This window comes from Perca fluviatilis, chromosome 17 (assembly GCF_010015445.1).
Source record: "Perca fluviatilis chromosome 17, GENO_Pfluv_1.0, whole genome shotgun sequence".
NCBI classification, from domain to species: domain Eukaryota; kingdom Metazoa; phylum Chordata; class Actinopteri; order Perciformes; family Percidae; genus Perca; species Perca fluviatilis.
Genome location: NC_053128.1, coordinates 24443336 through 24462753, shown reverse-complemented (window position 1 = coordinate 24462753; position 19418 = coordinate 24443336). Strand labels below are relative to the sequence as shown.

The 19418-nt window shown below is 38.4% G+C and overlaps 2 protein-coding genes across 4 annotated transcripts; both read right to left on the bottom strand.

The window, feature by feature from the left end:
* Positions 1-276: 276 nt before the first annotated feature.
* Positions 277-6715, bottom strand: st6galnac6 (ST6 (alpha-N-acetyl-neuraminyl-2,3-beta-galactosyl-1,3)-N-acetylgalactosaminide alpha-2,6-sialyltransferase 6). 3 transcript variants are annotated; one of them, XM_039780134.1, is made up of 6 exons: positions 6619-6715; positions 6106-6187; positions 4134-4328; positions 2355-2767; positions 2142-2249; positions 277-2020 (listed from the first exon to the last, which is right to left on the bottom strand). In XM_039780134.1, exons 2-6 carry the CDS (start codon positions 6127-6129, stop codon positions 1828-1830), a joined length of 933 nt encoding a protein of 310 aa, XP_039636068.1. In that variant the 5' UTR covers positions 6130-6187; positions 6619-6715; the 3' UTR covers positions 277-1827. The 3 variants fall into 3 exon arrangements, with proteins under 3 accessions (XP_039636068.1, XP_039636067.1, XP_039636069.1); XM_039780133.1 differs by having other exon boundaries at positions 6514-6704; XM_039780135.1 differs by lacking the exons at positions 6106-6187; positions 6619-6715 and adding an exon at positions 5366-6089.
* A 3721-nt stretch (positions 6716-10436) lies between these two features.
* On the bottom strand, positions 10437-19243 carry st6galnac4 (ST6 (alpha-N-acetyl-neuraminyl-2,3-beta-galactosyl-1,3)-N-acetylgalactosaminide alpha-2,6-sialyltransferase 4). The gene is made up of 5 exons (XM_039779243.1): positions 18858-19243; positions 18571-18720; positions 14280-14689; positions 13223-13330; positions 10437-13116 (listed from the first exon to the last, which is right to left on the bottom strand). Exons 1-5 carry the CDS (start codon positions 18867-18869, stop codon positions 12930-12932), a joined length of 867 nt encoding a protein of 288 aa, XP_039635177.1. The 5' UTR covers positions 18870-19243; the 3' UTR covers positions 10437-12929.
* Positions 19244-19418: the final 175 nt, after the last annotated feature.

The following is a 19418-nucleotide window of genomic DNA, read 5'->3' as shown; positions in this document are numbered from 1 at the left end:
AGATACCTTTTGGGTTATTTGGTCTTCATTCTGTCTGTCTTTGTAAATGGCTAAACAAATTGTACATATTTAAATACAAATACTATCCACAGGCTTAAATTGACTCGTATTGTATTTTTCAAAGCATACATATATGTATCAAACACATGCCTGCTTTTGTACAAGACTACAGGCCTCTGCAGCTCTCAAATTGTGTTACAGACTTAATCACTTCCCAGTTGCCATGCATGCATCTGCCCCTTTATATTAGCATTTAATTTTCATCATCCAGACAAAGCCAGGGACAGATTTCATTTTAATGACAGGTTCATATGGGCTTGCAGTATTCTTCTGGGCTAGTTGTGACCACTGTGTGTTTGTGGCTGGACCTAATATACACTCACTTTCCAGATTATGAACTAGTGAAACTGATAACAGTCCTGCAATAATTAATATCTCATGAAGGAGATAGATTATAGATATCTATCTCAATAATTGTGAAAAGTTGTTGGTAAAGTAGCACAACAATGTGGTTAATGTTTTTTTCCCCCCTTTCTATTCATTATGGAATAGGAAGGTTTCAAAGAAGTAAGTGATACAGGCTTCTGATCACAGCTAATCAAGCACATTGTGTGCCTCTCCTGAATATGAATATTCTGACAAAATGTTTACAAATGAGTTACTTGCAAAAGGCAACATTGTTTAAGAAACTGCATCCTTTGTTTCACGTTTAGTTTTAAAGTTACAATTTCAATTTTAATTGAATCGTGCAGTCCTAAGAGCAACATACTGATACATAACAGGACCATAATGCATTTTGTGGACTATTTGAACTTAAGATGCATGCACTGAAATGCCAACGAGGTAAAATGGTTTTAAGTTCACGAGGCAACGGTTTGTTTAAAGTCTAATTTTCATGAAAACATTCAAATCAACATCTAGAACAGCAAAAATTTTACAATGAACAACTAATAACTTCAAATTGAGGGTGTAACAACTTGAGATTTGAAATAGTATTCTGTATAATGTGGCAATTAGTATCTAGAATAAATATGTAGCAGAATTTCAGCCATCTGATTGTCTTATGTGTGTTACGTTAACAGATTAATTGTCTCTGTTGAATCACTAAAAGGTATCTGTAGAACCAAGTTTGCCTTCAGGGATCAATAAAGCAATATCTTATAATAAGCCAGCAGTTGACTATGATTCAGATATTTCCTGATTTTAATCCCATCTTTGCCAATTTAAGACTTATTTGTTTTTGTATGGTATGTAGAAATGTTTTTATTATTCAAGCTAAGATAATGATGGATTTGGTATCCGTTCAGGAACTGGTACTGTACCCAGCCACATTGCTCACTACTTCAGAGGGCTCCAATGTACATATAGATTGAATTAGTGATCTGCTATTATAGTATAAACTCTGTATGACAGATGGCTAATTGAAAGCTAGCGAAAGTGTTTAGGCCACTTACCTGCTGATATAACCCCCCCTACATTGGAAACGTAAGTGCATTTTCAAGACGTAATAACAAAAATATAAACATGTAAAAATTCATCTTTAAATTCATTTCCTTTTCTCTTTACAAAAAAAAAAAGTTTTAATGGCCACCACATGTCGCTGTGGAATATACACAATATAGTATTTCCCCTCCAAACTGAGATCCTGCACTATCCTCCTCAGTCATTTTTGTCCAAAAGCTTTTTCCATCCTTGCGCAGTTTCCTGAAAATAGCGCTTACTCATCACGTGACTTTTTGAAGGCTCATTTGGGGAAGTCGGCCCATAGCGCTCATTCCCATTCAGCCTCTGAGTGCGGATAGATCTCTTAGTGGCTTTCACAAAAGTCTACAACCATTTAGGATGAGTGAAGGTGATGTTGTACTGCTTTGCCCAGCGTGCAAACACTTGTTTCTCTGTGATAAAGCGATGGTGGCCCCCTCTTCTGCCGCCCTCATTCTGTAGATAGGTTACACATTCATCAGGCCCCCTGGGCTTGTAGTAGTGGTAGGGAATCTTCTTGGATCCAGGTTTGGATTTTCTAGAAAAGGAGTTTATTTTTTAGTTAAGTTTATTTGTGATAAGTAATAATGAGGCAACTAAGGGGTTAATAGTGATTTGAAGTTTCTACATAGGTTGATGAGTGCCATTATTATACTCACCCACAGTGATTGGGTGGAACCATCCCATATACTTTGATATTATCACATATCTCAATGGCTATGACCATGGTGAACCAGCCTGTGCTCAACCATGAGTGAGATTTTTGTCTGAGCAGAAAACAACAAAACAAATGGGAAAATGACATTTACCCAATATGGGGCTAATACAAAATAAATTAGGATTCACATTACACTAGCTCCCTATATACTCACCTGTCTCGCCCCGTCTCCCTGTGAAACAGACTGTCAAATCTGCGCATCTTGTTGGCTGTAATACTGAAACAAGACAAGTTGCTGTAGGTCATGCTGACTCTCTGGAGCAACCTGTACAAGGTTCCTTTGGCCTCCTTCCCAATCTTGCTTGGGGGTCCCCAGAAGATGATCACAGGGCTGCTGTCTGGCCTCCCTAGCAGCTCTTTAGGCTTCCGGACCACCCTGAACACACTGGAGTGGGCTACGACCCTCAGAGAGGTCTGGTTCCCTACGTCGGTCTCGTACCCCAACGTGGGCGCGTCGTTCATACGAATCACGCACTCAGTGCGGTCGATCTCTTCCCCTGCTCGACTACCCAGGACGTGGCTGGAACTCGTCACCAGCGCACAGTTACGACAGTGTAGGTTCATACTCTGAAGGGAATACAAACACCATTACCCTTACTGTGTATTGGTTTTCCAACAAGCTCAATTTTGATGTAATGTTTTTCATCGCTGAATTAAGATGAGTTAACAGAGCTTGCTAAAAACCAGTAAACACTACTGCTTGGCTGTATACTCCCGAGTAGTGGAGTTAACAGAGCTTGAAAACAACAATACACTCATGGCAACAAGTTAACACTGCCGGGAATACTGAGGAAGTTTAGATTGCTGCTCTCCTATCTTATTTTTTCCCCCCTCATTTACAAGTTTAGGGCTCGTCATTTGTTTTGTTGTTGTCATTTATCTTTTCAGTTTAAGCTCACGTATGACTGATATTGTAAAGACAAGCAGAAACCGGCAGAAAGGAAGAAAAAAAAATGCTGAGAAACCGAACAGGAAAGTGTTATCTGGCTCATTTGGAGGGAAATCTCACAAAACAGTTCACCTACATTCTCCCGCTGTTTGCTTTGGGACTCATCTTTCAGTTTCTTTATTTTAAAAGTGCTCATATTATGCTCATTTTCAGGTGAATAATTATATTTAGAGGTTATATCAAAATAGGTTTACAAAAAAAAAAAAAACATTTTTGTTGTACTGGACATTGCTGCAGCTCCTCTTTTCACCCTGTGTTTTGAGCTCTCAGTTCTAGCTACAGAGTGAGACATCTCACTTCTGTACCATCTTTGTTGGGAGTCGCACATGCGCAGTACCTAGGTAAGCACTGCTACCCAGTCAGAAGCAGAGTATGAGGGATTGCCACACTAGCAGCTAGGCGAGCATTATAACGTGTGTTACAAAGTGACGCACGTTCGTCACGGAAGTAAAGGCTGGACTACAATAGAGCTGTTTGGAGCAGTTTGGGAACAGTGTTTTCTCTGGAAGATGGTAAGTCCCTTTGGGGTGGACTTTTTTCACTTTGTAAACCTATAACATGCACAAAAAAGATATAGAACACAATAAAGCAAAGGGAAAAAGCCAAAAAGCATAATATGAGCACTTTAAATAATCGCCTGATAATGTCTTACATAAGCTGCAGAAGCATTTTTTTTATTTATTTATTTATTTTAATTGTGTACCACTTCCTTCGGGTTGTTCCCATTACAGACTTCCTGTTCCAACTTCCATGTAGAGTACTGAAGTTACATTTGCTCACTGCAGCGGTAACATTTAAATTATTCTGCTGCATTCTTCACAACATCCTTCACTGATATTTATACAGTAACAACTCTAATAGCATGTACGCTCGAATCAAAATCAGTCCTGAAGTGACAGAAACATCGTCTCACACACAATGACATACTAGAAACGTACGTGGATTTACACCTCAAAACACATTTCTGTGTAAGCTATGAAGTACCTTGTTCCCATGAAATGGCACATAACCGTCTTTCCCGGACCACTTCTTCAGATCTGTGGCCTTGACAGAATAATGTGTAGCCACACGAAAGGGAGCATAAATAGTATCGTTGACATTGTTGGAGCCATACAGGATGAGGAGTGTCATCAGGACGAAGATGGCTGCAAAGATCACCAGCCTGTGGCTCTGTTGTACCTGCAGTGTAAACAACAGTGGTGAACTAAGCACATTTACTCAATTACTTGTAATTTTGTGCCACTTTATACTTCTGCTTTACTACATTTTAGAGGGAAATATTGTACATTTTACTCCACAACTTAACATCTGTAGTTACTTAACAAATTTAGATTTTACATCCAAAACCTATGAGGAGCTTATACAATATTGTGTATTTTGTAGACTAAAATACTCAGCAGTATATAAAATTAGAGTTTTTCAGGCAACAATGTCAAACTCTTCATGGTTTCAGCTTCTTCCTTTCAGCATTTCCTTGGCATAAATTATCTGTGCCTGCATTAGCTAATAACCAGACCCTTCTTGCTATGATGCAACAGTACTAACCACTGCACCACCGTGCCACCCTTTACCTAAAATTAGGTTTGGACTGTTGGTTGGCCGAAACAAGATGTCACTTTGGGCACTGGGTAATTGTGTTGGGCTTTTCTGACATTTTACAAACCAATCAGTTGAGAAAACATTCAGCAGATTAATCAATAATTTAAATAATCATTGGTTGCAGCTCATTCAGAAGGTCAATTGCTCCACCTCAACCACAACAGTAAAATTCTGCTTCAACATTAAGGTATGAGTAATCATAAGTAACATTTTAAATGCATGAATAGTAGGTTTACAGTGATATTACTAATTTTACGTAAATGAAGGATCTGAATACTTCCTCCAACACTTCAAAACAAAAAGACGGTTTAGAATGATAACTGCATGGATGTAATACTCTTTGCCCTGGCTGATAAGGATGATTGTGATGGCCTAAGCCACACAGGTTAAAACAGCCAGCACTGGTAATATGGTACACAATTTCACTCCATACTGTTTAATACATATATTAATTTATTGTGCACAATGTGCAGTCAGCCACACCCCAAACAATTCAGGCATCAAAACAAACCAATTACACTATTTGGTTAATTCATAATCCACGTTATTTCCTTTAACTTTACATGGTTTAAATGGAGTGCACTCTTTTCTACACTGTAAGGTTTTCTCTTTGTTACCATGCTGGCGGTGAGTTCCATCCTGGTGCAGAAAAGGTGCAGCCAAAGGTGAAGGACTACTATATACTATGGCCTGCCAATTGGGCCGTACCATTGGCTACCATGCTGGAGGGTGGATTGAGGTTTAGGTTGGGTTTATTTGTATTAGTTGCAATTATGTCCATTTTGGTTTCCCCCGTGTGTGTAAATTGGTTTGGCCAAGTAGGTATATATGTCCCCTTTTGTCTCAGTTAGGGAGGTCAGTTTGTTGATTCATATCTTGTTTTGTTGTTGCTATTTTTGGGTTAAGTTATATTGTGTTGACCTCTTTTCTAGGCCTAGATATTTAGTTATTGAGTTTATATTATATATAGCATTTTTGGGGGGTAAATAAAAACCCACTTTTCAACAAACTCCTGTTTTCCTCATTGCAGGAAGTGGAAGGCAGGACTTAGGTTGTTTGTTTTGGTCGAAGTCTACTGTCTTGAGCAACCAAAGCTAGAAGTACACATTGGGTTATGAAAACATTACACCTAATCAGTTTAAAACTCTGACCCTCCACTCGCCTTGTCTGGAACCTGTAAGGTAGCTAGGTCAGTGGCTTTCCTTTTCTTAATTTGGCCCTGAGGGCCGGTGGTCTACGGAATTTCCCGGTAGATTGTTTTTGGTCCCACTCCGCCCTTGGTCTCTGACAATGATGATGATGATGAAGGGCAAGAGGTCTGAGTGACACACCCTCCTGTGGTTTATTTTTTTCTTACCTTGCCAGTGAGCTTTAACCCCATGCTGTCTGATGATCAGGCTGCGTACCAGCACACTGGCTGTGACAGTCTGTCATCATATCTGACCGGAAGAGACAAAAATACAGAGACTGAAATCCATGAATGCAAATGTTATGACACCGTTAATATCAACTATTTAGCTAAATGTTGGTCGGTTATTTTACACGTCAGTGTCACAGCGATGTTTCAACAAAACGTACTGTATATGTTTATTTGCTTAATATATAACGATATATATTAATTGTAGTGTCATAGCCTAGCCAGTTATATATTTTAGCTCATATTTACCTAGCTAGCTAACGCTATAAAAATAGAAGGCAATTTTACTGTTTTGACACACAAAATACCATCTTTTACGCAGCCATTCTGCGTTCGTTGTTGACGTACCTTCAGATTTGTTTTAAACAACATCCCCGCTGATATGATTAAGATATTAGCTAACATGGCATATCACAGTGTCATAATCGACACCAGTGTTAATCCAGTGTTTACCGTTTCATGGCTGTTGCAGTTTCAGTGTATGATGATGTCTGTCCCTCTATCTCTCGTGCCCCATATCTTCCTGCACCACTCGCTGACGTCACCACTACGTCTGTCACAGCGAAAAGTGACCCCCCCCCCACCCACACCCCCTACTCAGGAAAGCAAAGTCTGACAGTCAACCAATTTGCTATACTTGTATGAGGTCTACTAAAAGTCCTGAAAACATTTAACATTGCCCTTAAAATATTGTAAAATTTGGAGAAAAGAACGTTATAGCCTATATTACAAGAATAAAATCACAATACTTCAAGAAAAAAAACCTGCCATGCTGCGACTTACTGCTCTGCTGATATGGTATACTACTATCTGAGTCTGACAGACACAGACATCCCCGTTTGGGTCTCTGGTCTATGAATGAGAAAAATGAACTGAAGCTGCTACTGTACAGCCGGGCTGCTCATCTTTATTACATTTACATTATTACATTTTATATACAGAACGGACACAAAGCGACGCACGGGTCTGCTCCAGAGCTCCGTTCCCTGCAGACAGTCCTCTTAAAATATGCGTGCAGTTTATTTTATGAGTTGCCTAGTGTTCAGCGTTCATGTGATCGTTTTGGATCCTTCAAGAGGGTTCTCAAGACTATCTGTTGCTCTTACACTTAATTCATTCATTCTTAGAGTTATGATTTGTATATTTATGGTATATTTATTATTTTTTATTATTGATATTTGATATTGTATTGCTATTATTGTTATTATTACTAGTATGCTTAATATTGGCTTAGCAACTTTAAAAATACAGTTAATTTTAACTATTGTAAGATTCATATTTTGTCGCTTTGGACACAAGTGTCTGCTAAATACTATAACCAGAACTATAACCCTTCCCAAAAGCTACAATAAAGCTGAGAGTAGTATATGCCCTGGAAAAGAGCACCAACACAAGAGAAGCTAATTAAGCCATTCAAGGAACACTGATGCTTGTATCATCACTGATTTTATAGATCACACAGACTCTTCAGCTACCCAACAGGCTAACCGCTAAACGCTAGCATTTTCAATGTAAGCTTAAGCAGTTAGGTTACTTGACCACTAACTTTAATGTTACAGCCAAACTGCTTGTTATCGTTATGACATGACACCAGTGATGCCACGTCTATTCTGACCACTTTTTTCAGTAACGAGTAATCTAACGCGTTACTATTTCCAAACCAGTAATCAGATTAAAGTTACTTATCCAAGTCACTGTGCGTTACTATTTTTGTCATTTTCCTTAGTAAAAATATATATTTTTGCTTTCTTCTTGCGTCTCGGGGAGTGAAGTCACGTAGGCCTATGCGACAAGTCACGTTTTCAGCATGAGGACAATTCAGCGACACAAACGTAAACAACAATGGAGGGAGGAGAGAGATGCGCGCTTTCTAGCTGGAAATACAGTCACTATATTGAGTTGTGTCAGCTAAAGACGGCAATATTAAGGTTCGTTGTACACTCTGTGCTGGTGGCGACAAAGTGCTATCTAGCTACGAAAACACTACATCAAATTTGAAGAAACATTTGGAGTCGCAGCACTGCAGTCAAACTTACAGAGTAAGTCCCAGCAGGTGGTGCGAAGCAGAGAGAAGGAGGCCCCCCACCACCCAAACAACAAAAGCTGGACATCGGTGCAAAACCAGTAAGTGGGGGAGAGTTGAAGAAGTTTGTCGGGCAGTTAGGCCTATGTTGTAGCAGAAATGCTGTCCTTAAACACGGTTGACTCGCTCTCTTTTGTGCCATAATAAACGCCGAGCTGCCTCACAGTAAACCGGTTGTCATTTTTATGTTGAGGCTGTGGGGGTACTGTCGGTAATCTGTAAAGTAACTAAGTTACTTTTTCAAAGTAACTGTGGCAACACACACACACACACACACACACACACACACACACACACACACACATACACACACACAGCCTCCCTCCCTTCCTGAGAGTCCCTGTTAATTTGCCTACTCCTTACCACATCGTCAACTACTCTCTCCTTCCATCTTTTCCTCACTCGCTCCCATGGCCCTGTCATGGTCACTCGTCTTCTTCCCTGTCATGATGTTGTTTCTGCTTCTCTGTATAGCCAGCCACCTCTCCTCCTCCTCGGCTTCAGGTAGCCTAATGCTGATGTTGAAGCAGCTACTACAGCCCAAAACATGTCAGAAATTTTGGCACATTTTGAGGAATCCGCCTGTAGATTCTTAATCTTTTTCTCCTTTAATTTCTCTGCACTTCCCTTGCGCTTTGGGGGTCGTTTGTCCATTTTAACGTGAATGCTAAACTTCCAGCATAACAGCTTCAGCTTAATTTATAATTCTGAAATGTCAAGGCATTACACAGAGATAGTGCAGTACAGTGGTGAGTCCATCCAGAAAGCCTGACATGGAGTTTATAGGCTTTGTTATAGTCTTATTATTGGTTCATTTGTTGTGAGCGACCAAACAGGTAAACAATACGACAAAGTGGACATAATAATGGCATGAAGATAAGTATTTGAGACAGAGAGCAGCAAATATGGTCTAATTTTACTATAAACAAATACTGATAACAAGTTCAAACAGGTGCCATTAATACAGGTAACGAGTGGAGGACAGAGGAGCCTCTTAAAGAAGAAGTTACAGGTCTGTGAGAGCCATAAATCTTACTTGTTTGTAGGTGACCAAATACTTATTTTACCGAGGAATTTACCAATTAATTCATTAAAAATCCTATAATGTGATTTTCTGGATTTATTTTTCTCCTTTTGTTTCTCATAGTTGAAGTGTACCTATGATGGAAATTACAGGCCTCTCTCATCTTTTTAAGTGGGAGAACTTGCACAACTGGTGGCTGACTAAATACTTTTTTGCCCCACTGTGTATCTAAATATAAATATATAAAGGGCGCAAATTTAGACTGACCAACATTGCCCTCTAGCGGCGTGCAGTCGTATTTCGGCAGGCAGTCTTTTTTCGGCACAACACCTGTCACTGCAGCACAGTGAGGGTTGCGTTTGGGTCAACCTCAGTTTACCCAGTAGAATGTGTAGGATCCGTCCCCGGCAGCGGCACGGTTTGAATCCAACCCAACCCAACCCGTGGCACTTTGCTGCGTGTCATCCCCATCCCCCCCTTTCTCCCCACTTCCCTGTCTATCCATTGTGTCTATCTCTGCTATTCAAAACATGATGATAAAGAAAGAAGAAAGATAAAGAAAGTCAAGGCACAAGGTTTTTGATGGATTTCTTCAAGGATTAAATGGGTTTGAATTTTCACCATAAGGCCTCATTTAAGGTATTTTACCCGTTTAAAAGCCCCACTGTGCGAATAATCCTTTTTATGTATATGTAATTGCTGTTTGCACAAACACCCCCTTATGTTGCTACCTTCCCATCATGACTGTCACTTTTTAAACACTTGTTTTACTATCAGTAAAACTTATATACTTTTTATTCATATTTGCTCTATTTGTCTTTGTTCTATTTATTCAACTTTTGTTCTGTTTATTAAATGTGTATGCACCCTGCTTAATAGGTAAACGTATCTATCTATAGACATTACATTTTGTTTAATTATTAAATTAAAATTAATTTGAAAATAAAAGTAGTAGGCCTAGTCCCTACTAGAGTGTGTGAAACTGTCAGTATAGCACAGTTTGTACACACCCACACTGTCCTGCAAAGAAGTCACATCAGTGAAAACACCTGTGTGGGCAGACCAAGGGTGTGTAGAGCCTTTAACTGAATTTAAGTGGTCTAAAAAGGACAGAGATTAAAGACCATTTGTCTAATATTCTCATACAAAGTCAAACTCACACACTCAGACTGTCAGCAGATGTATTCATGTTTACACCCATCTGCTGTAACCAGAGGCCAAGCTTACATTCAAGTTTGTACTTTGCACAGTTCACAGCATAAGTTGACTACTGATGGTAACCAAAAAGTAATTAATAACACATTTTAATTGAAACAATTCCTGTCTAATATGTAAATCACAGTAAATACTTTGACACTGTAGTTCGCTCAGCAGTGCAAATACTATTCCAGTCTTTAGAATTTGTCACAAAATAAGCAAGGAACTTCCACCAGTTCAGCTGCACAGTTTGCACCATCAGCCTTCCAAGAAATCAGGCCCGAGGGTTCGTCCCCTCGAACACAGATAATACACACTAACCACAAAGATCTGTTTGAATTCTTGCTCATTGTATTTAATACTGTTTGTTGGCCATTGGTTGTATATCAGAGGACTGCTGTCTGTGGTGCTGAAGACAGAGTAGTGGACAGTAGACCACTCTGCAGTTACATTTTAATATTTTAATCTTAGTCTGCTCTGTGGTTGGTATATATCATCAGCATACTGGTAGACATATGTCTGCATTATCTCTCTTTGGGTTAAACTCGGCTTCCAATGGAAATATCTGGACACTGTTCACATTACAGCTTTTCTCAATTGCTAAAACACAATTTCTGAAACGTTGCGCCAAGACCTCTAACTCCTCTCGCAACATGAAACTTTTGTTTTACCTGTATTCAAAATCAAACACTGCTCTCAAATCATAAACAAAGTGATCAAAATGATATACACTATCAAACAGTCAGTAAACAATACACCAAAAAATAGAAAACACTGTTCAAAACATATAGTTCTCAGGGAGAAGTACATTTTTAATCTCAAAACAAATTTCATGTTTCCGTCATAGCCTTTTGATGAACGAAAACATGTTCTATCTAGCAGCTCAAAATTGATCAGAAATTACTACTCTGCTTTGCTCATAGCATTTTTTTTTTGTTCTTCCTCCTCCTTGTACCCCTATTTTTACAGTACTGTACCCTGCATCTCACAAACATGTCCTTTGTCTCTTTGTTGATATGAACCTTCAACAACCCTGTTTGCTCTCTGAACTGGCTTATATTTGTTGTGTCACATAATTTGAAACAAGTGAAATCAATTTTGAGTGGTTGTGTTCAATCAACGACATGTATTCTCTATTTGTATTTGATTGTTGCCACTTGTGTTTACCAGTATGGATGACATGTGCATTAGAGTGCAGAATGTGTTTAGAGTTTTGCTGAAAAGTCTAAGTGAGATCTGCAAATTGTGTTTTTACCATGTGTAACGGTTTAAGGTATTGACAACAGACTGCACAATTAGCTCAATGAGTTTAGGCAACTGAGAACTTGGTTCAGCCAATGGGTTTTTAGTGTTTTAGCTATTGAGAAGAACTGTAACACATTTTGAATAAATTAAAAGCTTACTAAGTCAAGCATTTAAACACTGTTACTGGTTGCAGTCAGGGCAAGTAATGAGCATAAATTTTCAATATCAAACCTTACAAAAATAAAAGTAATATAATATCAAATATAAAAGTAGTTTATGAAGAATAAAGTATCAGCCTGAAACTGCATGACTCTGTATGTTCATTTGTTGTTGGTCGGGTGTATGAATATTAGGGCTGAAACGATAAGTCAATCAATTAATTGAGGTCTATCGACAGAAAGTTAATCAGCAACTGTTTTGGTAGTCGATTAATCGTTTGAGTCATTCCTTCAAATGTGATTATTTGCTGGTTTTCTTAGTCTACTATGATTGTAAATTCAAGAACTTTTTGGACCAATGATTGAGACAAACAATTCAAATTGCGATGGACATTTCTTGTTACTATTTCATGACAATTTGTAGACCAAATGATGAATCGATTAATTGAGAAAATAACTGCCAGATTAATTGCTACTGAAATTAATCACTAGTTCCAGCCTTAAACAATACAGTTCCTGTTTAAGGGAGTAAAGGTGCATATTGTAGCACGCCTGATTGCAGCATAAAATAAAACATTGTGCAGAATCAAACAGAAAGTCAAGGCACATGTATAAAGAATAAAAAATTATAAGCTTTGGTTTAAACTGGTTTTAGTGCTTTGTTTAGTTGCTTAATATTTTTGAATCAGTATTTATACTGATATATGGCTATACATAACAGTAAGTATTCAGTAATATTGAAAGTGGTAATTTACCACCTGTTACCAGTTGAATGCTGATACATCTAAAACATTATTTTATACTTATGGCTGCAGATCATTTTATCCAAGATTAGCTTGTATCAAATGGAACTTTTTTCTACTTAAACTGTTGAGTTGGTTAAAAAAAAGCCAAATGAAAGCTAGGGTCCAGGGGTAACAATGCCATGTACTTGATAAAGTCTCTGATTAGACGTCGCTAAAATCTTCAGCAAAGAAAACCAAAAGCCAATAAAAGTGAATACCACTGTAGGGTCAAGGAACATCACGACAACTTCTGGGTTTTAATATCCTCTTCCTTAGAGGCTCCAAGAGGGGTGTTTAAACTGCATCTTGTGCCGTGTTGCCCATTTGGCGTAGATGGCCTTCTCAGTGATGAAGCGATGACCCCCACGTTGGGTGTGCTCGTGGACACGGTACATCCTGCACTCATTGAGTCGGTTCTTCTCATAGTAATGGTAAGGAACAACGCTGTGATTGGCGCGACTGTCAGAAGAAGTAAAGTACCAGAGTTAGCTAAGGTTAATTTACGATATTTGAAATAAAGATGGAGGTGGAGTATAGATCATAAAATTGGGTCATTATGTCTCACCTGCAGTAGTTATAATCAATCATTCCATAGACATGGATGCTGTCACACATATCTATAGCCAGAATCATTGTGAAGAATCCAGTACTGAGAAACGCCCCCGTCTTCATTCTGAGTAAGACACCAAACATCTGTTCTTAAAAGACTTATTTAAACCTCTTAGGCTAAAATTAGCCTCAGACCATTAACTGCACATTGCATCATTACTGTTTATATTACTATACAGTATAATTCATTATAAATGACCCCAATACATAGTGGTACGTCACTGAAATGTGTAAAGTTTGCATATATTTTGATAAATTATTTAGTTATTTCCTATACACATGGAAGTATCTTATTTTTAAGAAAATTTGGATCGTTGAACAAGGCAGGCCTGCTTAGTTCTTTTGGGGAATGATTGTAAAGATTTACAAAGAGTATGTGTACGGCATTCACTCTCTAACTGGAATGTTTTCTAACAAAAACAAATTAAATTGATGACTCGAGAATAATGTGCAGATTAATCCATAGCCTAATTAAAATAATCATTAGTTGGAGTCCTATACAAAATAGGTAAACATAAGCTCCACCTCTCCTCAATCAACTACAACAGTAAAATCCTGCTTTTATATGAATGCATGAGTAATAACATTAACAGGGGAAAATGTTCAGCTTTTTCTACTTTTGATACATTTAAGTATACTTTTACTTAAGTAACCTTTTCAACACAGGAGTTTAACTTAGTTTTTACAGTATGGTATTAGTACGTTTACTTAAGTAAAGCATCTGAATACTTCCTCCACCACTGGCTCTTACTTTAAAGCAACACTAGAGAACTTTTCCTTGGCGGAATTGTCCATTACATTACACTGTCCAGTTCATTCAAACTACAGATCCGCTACGCAATCTGGCAAACTTGCATAATGTAATGTAATGGACAATTCCGCTACCAACCTGTAGGGGGACCGAAGCGGGAAAAGTTCTCTAGTGTTGCTTTAATATAATGCATGGAAAACAAACAAGTACATCAGCCAAGGCTTTCATTAATTGGACTGGTGACGCTAAACTCATACTGTACCTGTTTTTTCCAGTTTCATTCTGAAACACACCATCACAGTACTGAATCTTCTCTCTGGTCACAGTGTAGATTCTGACGTTTGCATACTTCTTTGCTATTTTCAGAAGAGTATTGAAGATACGTCCATGCCCGTCTTGCCGCATGTTCCTCTCAGGACCCCAGAACACATATGTGGTTCCTGCTGATTGATTGAAATAATAGTTCTCATTTTTTACCAACAGGGGAACGCTGGTGTGAGACACAACCCGAATACTGGTGCGGTTTCCTACGTCTTTCTCATACCCCTGTGTAGGGGCATTGTTCATCCGGATCACACATCCAACTTTGTCTATCTCTTCTCCAAGACCAGCTCCGAGCATCTGACCTGAGCTGGAGACCAAGGCACATTGGCTGCAGTGCATGTGCAGGAACTGAAAGAAAGAGGACAGTATAAGAAAGTTGTTTTAGGTTTCATACATACAATGAGTTCATTGTTTTATAACTCAGAAGTTATGCTGCCAGAATTACATATCTATTTACATATCTGACTGTGAAGCATAGCCTGCTAAGTGTTGTTGATCGAAAACTCCAAAAAATGTATTTGATGTCTGATTTAAGTAACCAAGTTGAAACCAACACTTGTCTGATATCTTTGCTTTTATCTTAGCCAGGCTTGTGCACAATTCAGAACTGAATTGAGAATGACTCCTAAATTCCAATTCAGTTCTTGAATTTGAATTGAATTTGAATTGATGTCAAAAACAGGATCAAGAATTACAATTCAAATATGAATTAAAGGAAGCAGAAAATAAAAATTCTAAGAAATTCATGTAGATAATGTAAGTGAAGTGTTCAACAATGAAGCTTTACAATATATGTCAGATATGTTTGCATTACATATTCTATAAATGATAGTAGTTTGAACTACTTGTACAGATTACATTAACAGGAAATGTTTCCCCCAGCAATGAATGTTAAAAGCTCTAGTCACAGAACAAATAATTAAGTTTGATTTATTGTAATTGTAATTTTGTGGAACATGATGGAACATGACTCCATTTCCCAGAATGCTTCACTTTAACCAAGTTTTTAAAATGGTTGGAGGTGGACATTTGTTTTAAATCTTCTTTTCTACACAATTTGATGGTCAACACTGGACTTTTCAGTAGTCCCTTCCAACTTCAGATGACAAACATTGACAAAAGGCATCTACAAGTAAGTTAACAGACAGACAGTCTTTTATTTTGTGGAATTTTGTATTTGTGGAATTAATAGAAATATGTGTTCTCTTAAAGAGTGATTTACATTGAGGAACCTTTTTTCCTACAGAAGAAACTTGATGGATTGTGAAACCAGCGGTTACACAATTAATTGTGTAATTAATTAATATGATGGAAAAAACTGAGCTTATTTGCTTGACAGTAGATCTTTGGTCAAACCGATCAATGAAGTCATTTTTTGGAATGACTGGCCATTTCATTATAGATTTCATGTTGCAGAGTGGAACGCTGAGCTGTCAGCGTTTTAAAGGGAGGCATACAGCTGAAAACATTTGTAGAATTTATGAGGATGTTCTTCAAAATTCAGAACAAAGTCTCATTCATTGTAACTGATAATGCCTCCAACATGGTGAAGGCATTCACCCTCTTCCCACCAATGCATGCATTTTGAAAGTGAAGAGGAAGAGCTGGATGAGACATCTGATTTTGAAGTGGTGAATGTTGAAGAGGAGATGGTCTACTTCCCACCAGAGAGAAGCTCATGCTTTGTCCACACTCTTCAGCTTGTGGTTCGTGATGCCATGGATGATGCTGGCTCCATAAAAAAACTTGTTTCTTTTTGTCACAAGTCCACACTGGCTACTGACGCCCTAGAGGGAGGGCAAAAACTTCAGCCTGCGAATGCCACTCGCTGGAATAGCCAGTTAAAGATGCTGAGGTCTGTTCTCAATGTTCCAAGTGATGTACTTGCTGAGCTAAATTGCCCCATCCAGCTGACATCGTATGAGCTGAAAATAATCCAGGAGCTTTGTGAGGTATTGGAACCCTTTGAGGAAGCTACAGACAGATGCCAGGCTGAGAAAATGGTAACCTCCAGCTTCATCATCCCTTGTGTCAGAGGCTTAAGGCATGCTATCAAAAACATGAAGATGACCGCTAATAAAAAGTTTGTGTCAACTCTACAATCCACGCTTGACCCAAGGTTTAAGTTGGACTGGTGTATTGGTGAAGAGCAGGTAATAATCAAAAACCTTCTCACTGCAAAAGTTGAGTCTGCCTCACCAAAAAGGAATGCAACCATGAATGGCAGTGCTCAACCAAAGAAATGCCCAAAACTGTTTTTCCTACTTGGAAAGTCTATAATCTGCCATGCCAGCTGACACAGCCCCACAGGAGGTCCCTGTGTATTTGAGTATCCCTTGTCTTACAGAGGATTCTGATCCTTTGGTCTATTGGAGAGAAAACCAAAGCTGTTTCCTGCCCTAGCTCAACTTGCATGCAAATATCTTCCCATACCAGCTTCCTCTGCACCTGTTGAGAGAATCTTTAGCGTTGCAGGAAAGATATTCAGACCAGAACGGTGCAGACTCAATGATAAAATGTTTGAGGAGTGTAATGGCAGAAATTACATTTAAGCATGATTCTTTATATTTTTATCTTATTTCTGTTTTAGTTTCTCTCACAAAGTCTGGAACATAATGTGAGCACTGTTTGTCTGAACTGATAAAAGTACAAGGTCACAGTAAACTATCTTCCTGTGCAGATTCAGTTTTCCCATGACAGTTGTGATGTAACCTGGGGGGTGAACGTTGTACAGGGGGGAGGAGGTGAAATGGCTCAGAGATGTCTCCTGTGTTTATAAGAATGTCTTCATGTGTATCAGATTGCCTGTTTAGAAATGCAGAATCCTGATAAGCCAAGTGCGTGTGTGCTGTCACTCTGAAGATGGATTTAAGCTCAGTGTGCCTGTTCACTCGTTGAAGATACTTTCCCACACTGGGCTGCTGTCTTTTGTGAAATTTATGTTTTTCCTATATTTGCAAATATATTTTTTATAAAATACAAAAACCTAACTTGGTTTAGTCTCCGACCTTCTTATTTGTTTCACATTCTAACTCTCTAAAATTCACTCCTGCTGCAAAAGACACTTCCACAACAGGAGCTATTGAGAATTAGATGCAACAGTGTTGCTCAGTGAGTTTTGCATTGGAATAAATGCATAACTGCATTTACAACGATTTTGTGTTATTTGATTACTTTGAAATGAAAATAACATTGGAACAAAACTAATTAAACAACATTGAGGGGGTCATTTATTTCAAGAATTTTATCATTATCTATATTTTGGAACAAAATGTATGCAGGGTTGAGGAGTGACTAGTTACGTGTAATGAAATTATGTTATTGAATTACTAAATTAATGTAATTGTGTTTAGTTGTATTACTGAGGTAAAATGTGTAATTCAGTTAGTTACTAATCAAATTAAAAGGAAATTGCTTTGCATTGATAAAGTAATCCAAATAAAGTAATTCAAACCACATTTATAATGGGTAACTTATAACAGTACGCAATTACATTTCCAAAGTAACCTTCCTAACACTGAATGTATGTCAGATTCAACACATTCTTTCTGCTGTGGGACTGTGTGGAATTTCTTTGAATTGCCATGAATTTAATTCCACTTCCTGTCATTCAAATTCAAATACAACTTCATGTAGGGCATAGTCAATTCAATTCAAATTCATGAATTGAATGGGGGCCAATTCTGAAATTCTGAATTTTTCTTGGCAGCAAATCACCATCAATGTGACAACCCTCCTCAGTGGTTCTAGCAACAACACAACAGGTGGATTATACTTTTTGGGGATTATACAGGTGGTGGTGTGCTATGTATGTGTTTTTCATGTGACTACATCACACTGCACTGATGAAGCAAGTAGTCAGAAAGAATACAGAGCCAAAACAAATGTAACAATGATAAAATAAATACAAATAAATTACTTATTTAATAATAACTAATTAACTGCAATATGCCTAACATTCCCCAGTTCCAACTTTTCAATTGGGAGCATTTGTTTTACTTTTCTTTGCCTTAGGTGTAAATTGAATTCAAAATCAATTATAAATGTATTAATTAATCGAGAAACCAATTGGCAGATTCATCCATATTTAAAGTAACCGTTATTTTTTTAGCCCTACCCTAATATCATATATGGAACTAAAAGATACTTTTATTATAAAGGATCCAAAATCATTTTCATGGTCACTAAGATGACGCTGTGTTTTGTGTAACCTCAGCTCTGCCTCTAACCTGGTCCATCCTGCCGGGGGCGATCCTCATGTAGCCCCTGAGCCCGTTGCTTTGCCTGGCAGGCGATAGAAGGTTCCGTATGATCAAATGTCCAAACCAAAACAACAGGAGAAGGCTCAGGCTGAGCAGGCAGAGCCAGCAGTGTTTTTCCTGTATTGGTCGGGGGGGAGGGAGGGGAAGTAAAAGACGGCGGTTAAAGGGTGTTCGATGGGTGTTCGTCCGGACATTTACAGGAAGCCCATCTATGATTAACATTACTCGCATTACATGAAATGACCGGCTCGTACCTTATATTTCATATCAAGACCCTTGGGAAAGCCCTTCTCCAGGGAGCCCGACTGCACTCATTTTTTCCAGCCGTTTAACTTGAGGCAGAAGCGGCGAGAGCGACAATCCCAGCCATTGAGGAGTCCTGATCAAAGGGATTCATATTTACAGATTTTAATGGCTGCTCTCGGTCAATTCTCAAATCCGGTGTCCTTTTCTTTTCGGTGTTACTTAGTTTCCATTGCCTGGCGAACAGTTCTACTGTTATTCCACTATTCTTGTCAAATATAGCATATTTTAATTAACTGTTCTAAAAACTGTTGAGTCGTCTACTGTACCGCTATCTCACCCGTTTTTTTAGAAGACGACGATTTCGAGGCCCTGCCTCATAAATACGCACTCATTCCTCTATTCAGAACAAGGCTTCCGATCCGACTTTTTCACAACAAAAGTGTGTTCTAAACACACAACACATAAACACTCAGGCAGGAAAATGCAAATATACATTTTTATGATATAGATCCACATTCATGCAAAGACCTGGCTTTAAATCATAGCTTACAATAGGATTTGAAAACTAA